We start from the raw sequence: 6414 nt of genomic DNA, 5'->3' as shown, positions 1-6414 counted from the left end.
TATGCGTCCTCATCATAGCGAATTCCCCTACGAAAAGCGCGTCGCCGTCGTTGCCCTGCGACTTTTAGCGGGCTTGAAATTCGCTGAAATTGCTGAAAAACTCGAACTCGGAACGAATTCTGTTAATAAGCTCTATAACCGTGCCCTAGAGCGTACAGGAAGCGACTCTTAAGACTTATTTCTTATCATTACACAGAATTTAAGAGACGGAATAAGAATAGGGAGGCCATTAAGGAGGCCACTGGCCTAGTAGGCTTGTCCTGTCAATCCAAGTCCACGAAGATTGTGCTGCACATTGACACATGAATCAACTTTATGGAGAAGCGTCCCGAAACTGCATTGGAAAAGAAGGGGGGAAACAAGTACAGATGCTCAGGCGCCCCGCTGGAAAATAACTCGATTCTCGCGATATCCTCGAAACCCCAACAAAACATTTACCCAAAAGATGACGGTCAGATATCAGCACTCGGTTTCCTCAGCACAGATGGGTCAGAGTCCATTTCGACTCTCTCAACCGCGATATCGCTGTGTGGGCGCTTGAGCTCTTTACGGGTGAAATCTTGAACCAAGACTTCTGAAACGGTCGACAGAGGTGGGGTTTCGTCCAACGACATTTTCTCCTGAGTGCCGGTGTCAAAACTCATATCGGTGTGACTCATCTGAGTAGAGCATGGATGGAGGTCGTAAGGAAGCTCGTGCAGATGGCCGTTAGCGACGCGCACAAAATCTCCTGGCGGTCCTTGATCGTCACCTGACGTTGAGCGGTGTGGTATCGTCCTCAAGTTTGGGCGTGTAAGAATCATATCATCAATTCGCGCTCCGCGGACCTTATTATGTGTGTCAGGGGGCTCTTTGCTTTCGGCACTCGTAGGATAGTCCGTCGGATAAACCAAGTCAGTGAGACGGTGCAACTGCTTTCTGAAATCGTTCCAGCTGCTCAGCTGGAATTGCAGTGTCAGTCGCTTGCCGCGACACGCCTTCAGCACAATCCATAAGACAGAACCAACGATCGGGCTGATATATGCTCCTGCAAATTTTAACCCGATTTCCTTTCCGTTCCACAAGCTGGCGCTGTTGAAGCCAACAACGACTAGAAGACAAGAAAGAAGGCCCAGATAAGCTAGTGCTGGTTGAAAGTACGTAAAGTAGTTCGTTCTGCGTGATGGGAGGAACTGAGAGTAGAAGTCGATCAGTCTTTCTTGGTGCTTTTGCAGGTAGTAACGATAGCGTATATAAGCCAAACACTGAGAACCCCAGATTACGATGCCATTGACGGATCCCAGATTCAGCAGTGTCTGCTGAAACTCAAAGGTAGAATTTGTGCGTTTGAGGCCCACAAACGGCAGCCAGCAAAACATTACAGCTGAAAGCAGGACTGCTCGCCAAGGGACAGAGGTTCGCTTCCCGACTGTTCCAAGTGCAATCTCAAATTGCTTGTGTATTTTTTGCAGCCAATTTCGATTGGCAGGGAGAGACTGCGTAAATGACAGCAGCGTTGTGGATCTCGCAAGTCCAAAAAGGGTCCTTGAAGCCGAGTATAGGGCAACGTTGGCTGCACTAAGAGCCGTAAACACAAAAAAAGCATTTAGCACGTCGACATTCAAGTCAGCTCGTCTGAGTGCCACTATGGGTGCAACCAGAGATGGAGACGTGCTATTAACGCCGCGATCTTGGATGAGACCTCCCAGTCCCTGATTTGAATACCGAGGTAGCTCTGGGTCGTTCCAAGGCACGTTTAATGTAAAGAGCAAAGTAAGCACCGCATAGATAATCCATACTAGTAGGGGTGTATTTTTAAGAGTGAATTGAAGATCCCTTGGCTGTCGCACCTCGAAAGCAGTTGTCATCACTGTCTCAAGGCCCAGGTACGAAAACGCTGACATGGATATGGCGATGCACACGGCCGCGAAACGACCATCGGCAGCTTCAGGATCGTGCTCGATGCCTTCATTGAAAAAGTGAGAGCCGATCGAGTTGCCATCACCCCATCCATTATTGCGCAGTATCATAAGGATGAAAAGTACTACCAAAAAGCCCGATTTTGTAAGGCCCACCAAGACATTGAACATGCCGAATATGTGCGCGGGTCGAAAGTTGATGGCTATCAGCACCAGTGGGACTGTTACATGCAAAACGGCCCTCCAAGAAGTCGATAAATGCCAGTAGCCACACAAGCTGACGGCGCTCGTTACCAGTGCAGAATACATCAGCATCTGCATGATCCAATAGCTAACTCCAATCACGATTGCTAGCTCCTCGTCGACAAAGGCGCTGACGAATTCGACCATCGCATTCGGTATTGGCCACACGGAAAGCATCTCGCAGATGCATTCCATTACGGAGATGACAACCACACCCACCAAAGCCACTGCAAGAAAGGCACCGCCGGGGCCCGCAACGCGAAGAGCGTAGGACGTGTTTTGGATAAAGCCAATTCCGATCGTGCCGCTGATGACGATAGAAAATATCTGCCATGGTCGCAGCGTTCTCCTGAGGATAGTCTTCAAACTCTGTTCATACTCAACCGTCCACGTGATATCCTGTTGTCGGGAGGCATTCATTGGCCGCTGGAATGTCCACCTTCGACACACCAAATTCGAGATCTGGACTGACGTATTCTTCTTGTTGCTTTCTAATCCCCAAATGCTGATGTTATGCGGACTGGACTACAATGGAAGAACAATGTGTGGTGAAAGAAATTAGGATGTCTGAGATCAGGACACAGTCATGTCGCAAAACCTTATTTTGGCAGGTGGGGCCTCGGGCATAACAGGCCGTCTTGGCGGTAGCGTACCCAACTGACATGTGCATCACACACCCCATCTGCACCGCTTACTACGGGGGGGCATAAAGTATTGTTAGCTCAGCGCTAGTATCTTTACTCCAAAACGTTCTTTGTACAAAACAGCTAAGCCTATATCAAACTAAGAGTAAAATTTTAGCTCTTTTGAATGGTCATGCTATAATCAAGCTTTGCAATAACAAACCATGGCACTATAACGGAGTAACAGAAACTAGCCGCTACTAGCACCAGACTAACAATACTTATGCCTCCCCCCGTAGTATAAGGCCGATATCCCCATCCATACCAAAACTTTTTAACGACTAATTCCAGCTCGCCGCCACTCTACAAGCATTTATCGAAACCAATACAGAGATGAGTCGAATGACCAGAATTAAGCAATATCTGTTTACATAATGCCTATTTGAACTATTTCAATCAGTTCTTCCTCTAAACAGCACTAGCAACGTTCAAGTAACAGAAATATGTTCTGAGACTCAAAACGCCAAGCAATTTCTGGTGCGAATGGGGGTGTGGTGCACATGTCAGTTGGCTACGTCACTTACACCTCCGATTTGCTCCACGATTCGTCCAACGCACTCAGCCTCATGGTGGACAACAGTCGGGCAGGATCCAGGGATATCTCGAAAACGAGTGGACAGTTGCCCTCAGCTGCAGCTCATAGCCTCGAGAACAATATACTATCATGCAGCAAAGCCTGGGAGAAGTCTTCAACGAGGCTACACTTCTCGGGTGATCAGCCTCACACTTATGCAGCGAAAGTACTGTTCGCAACGCTACTTAACTCCCTTCGACCTGGCGGAACATGAGATTTACCAGATACAAGGTCCAACCGACTTTCATCCTTCATTACGGGGGAAAATCGTACCTTTTCAACATGTCTTCTCGTTCATCCATCTGCACTGTTAAGTCCGTCTTTAATGACAGAGAGTCTGGCTATGTAGAAGAACCCAAGCTTTTGAAATATCTTCGAGAAAAATTCGGCTCTAACCTCCAGTTCGGACAAGAGGTGCTGCTTCTAGTTTAAAAATGTAGGAAATGTCGCTAACCCTGAGCAGACAGTCCAAGAGCGTTGGACTTTCTACGCCCCAGCGAAGGTCTCCTATGTAAGACATTCATTCGCCATTCCCTTGTGTCACTTACTACGAATCAGTCGGTGCTAATAGCTCTGGGTATCAGTCCTCTTTCAAGTAGGTTTCCCCCGTCCTGCTTTGGATTGTTGGCTTCTCCGGTTCACTCCATCGGACTGGTGATTTGTAACACTGTTCAGGGATTGGCTCGACGATGAGTAACTCATTGCCGTCATTCAAGCTCTTGCGCGGACAATATGACAAGTACTGTCGAGTGTCAGGCGGCGGTCGGGTGAGCGGGCCAATGGTCCCTGCCATGTGCACTGATTGTGGTTGTTCTCTGAAGAATTTTGATTCTTTGTTTAGGTCGAAGGATACGGATTAAACAGCTGTCAGAATAGGTGCAAGCTTCTCATAGAGTTAGAAGATCGAAGCATGATCTTGCCGACTGAAACCATTTGGAAATGATGCATCCGAGCAAACCATGTGACGGCACTGGTTTGCCTAGCGAAAAAGCCGCGGGAAAGCCTTGTACCAAGTCAAGCCGGTAAACGTAGAGCATTGCCTTTCAGGCGGGGTATCGTTGGGAAGGTCCAGATAGGCCTAGGGGTCCTAGAGGTATCAGCCAGTCAGGAAGGCTCGCTAATGTTGCCGGACAAGACGTGCAGGAAAGGCTGAACAATACCTCGCGCTTCTGCAAGCCATGCATGCTCGTGGGCTGCATCGCCACGCAGAAGTGAAATCCGCACACGCGGGTGAAGCTCCTGGTCATGAAAGCCGCTGGGATCGGAATGGGTATAATAGCAGAGTAGCCTCCTGCCCCTCCCAGCTTCAGCGTGTTTTGTTCGCGTCCGGCTTGGCCAAGATGACCGCATTAGGCTGCTGGCAGCAATATTCAGATAAAGTGATCAAGCCTGAGGGAAGAGCGGATTCTGAACGATATGGTAGTTTATTGACTGCGCTCGCAAACTCCTTATTTGATGGCAAGACAGAGGTCGAAATTCTAGACATTGGCGGTGCGTATTCAATATGACATTCGTGCAAAAGTGTGGGCTTATCCTGGTTCTTAGGTGACGGCACCCCAGTTCAATCGAAATGCCTTTCCAGTTCGGAGGAAATTGAGCAACACCTTCAAGGCGATCGGCCAGCATTTAGACTTGTGTAAGACCATCCTCCAAGGTTTAGATCGAGGAGACACATCCACTGATCAATTGATTGGTAATGCAGATCTTTGTCAAAGAAACACTCTCTGAAGCCGTTTATGATCGAAAAGCACTCCTTTCTGAAGGTATTAACAACACACAAGATTCGCCCTTGCTTTCTCGACATGTTTTTTGGCTTTAGAGCCCAGGGTGAGCTTTCCGAAAAATCATTTGGGGTTTGGTCTCAGCCTGCGTGGCGAGGCCAGAGCACAGGTCGGTAAAGCAAGCTCAAATGCAAGTAAGTGGAGACGCTGACTGCAAAAAGTTATCTGCTATCAGTTTCGATACATCGAGCGCAATGATCACAAGCAGGGCAGCCGATGGTCCGAGCGTCAAATTGGCGTGTACCATGAGATCTCCTCACATTCAGATAATTCAGGCGTGATGATTCTGCTTCACGCAATGCCTGGTTCAAAGGTACAACGACGAATCTCCAAAGAACTCGCAGATGGCACCGAGAGGGGCGGCCACGCCCAACGATTGCGGCCATTCCAAATGCATCTGCTTATCTTTTCATCCTACCTGGATGAATGGAGGTGGTACCTTGATGAAATAGGGACGACCTGCCGCGAGATGGTAAGTGTACCCGCACACTTCATGAATTCAGCTCATGGGAACTGCAGGAGGACGAGATCCTGACGGCAGAGCTTAAGCACGACCAGAGCTTGAGTTTTAGTACTTTGCAGACTCTGAGGCATTTGGAATCAAAACTTATAACAATGGTCACCATCCTCAGAACAACCGTGGAGACGATCGAGCAAGTGGCATTGCTATGTGCCGATTTCGAGCAGAACGATGGGTCGCAGATTGTAGCTCGTACCAACACACCCTCCCCCACGGTCCTGATACATGTGGACACCAAGAATCTGCAGGACCTTGCACGACGGGCACAGTCGTATAAGGCATCCGCGAAATATATTCAATCGCGAGCTGAAAAATTGATTGACACTGTAAGGCAAGTCATCTGCGCTGCCTGACGGATATTAATTTCTTCAAGCTCACAGATGGCGTCAACCAAAAAGGCCAACACACAGCAGCGAACATCAGTGAATCGCTCCTAAGGCTGACTGAGCGTTCTGTTGATGACAACATGACTGTAAGAGTTGTAACTATAATCACATTGATCTACCTACCCACGCAATTTGTAGCGGTATGCTCTTCCCCAGTTTTTTGCCAGCTACTAGCATTGAGTAACCATGTGTTTCTTGCAGACATTTTTTGGAGCGAACTTTGTCTTATATCAACAAGGCAAGCGTACGATACAGCTGGCAAAGAATTTTTGGATATTCCTTGCGATCGCTATACCCCTGACTTTGTTGACATTGACTATATGGCTGCT

At 48.3% G+C, this 6414-nt stretch overlaps 2 protein-coding genes across 2 annotated transcripts; one reads left to right on the top strand and one right to left on the bottom strand.

Annotated features, from left to right (window-relative positions):
- Positions 1-452: 452 nt before the first annotated feature.
- Positions 453-2561, bottom strand: EPUS_02655 (uncharacterized protein; the record flags this gene model as incomplete). Its single annotated transcript, XM_007787578.1, has 1 exon — positions 453-2561. The coding sequence occupies one exon, from the start codon at positions 2559-2561 to the stop codon at positions 453-455; it is 2109 nt and encodes a 702-aa protein (XP_007785768.1).
- A 2015-nt stretch (positions 2562-4576) lies between these two features.
- EPUS_02654 (uncharacterized protein) lies at positions 4577-6136 on the top strand (the record flags this gene model as incomplete). The annotated part of the gene is made up of 6 exons (XM_007787577.1): positions 4577-4889; positions 4944-5034; positions 5101-5288; positions 5341-5651; positions 5699-6025; positions 6080-6136. 6 exons carry the CDS (start codon positions 4577-4579, stop codon positions 6134-6136), a joined length of 1287 nt encoding a protein of 428 aa, XP_007785767.1.
- Positions 6137-6414: the final 278 nt, after the last annotated feature.

Source organism: Endocarpon pusillum (assembly GCF_000464535.1).
Source record: "Endocarpon pusillum Z07020 unplaced genomic scaffold C682903, whole genome shotgun sequence".
In the NCBI taxonomy this organism is placed as follows: Eukaryota; Fungi; Ascomycota; class Eurotiomycetes; order Verrucariales; family Verrucariaceae; genus Endocarpon; species Endocarpon pusillum.
This window is presented reverse-complemented; position numbering and strand designations above follow the sequence as displayed.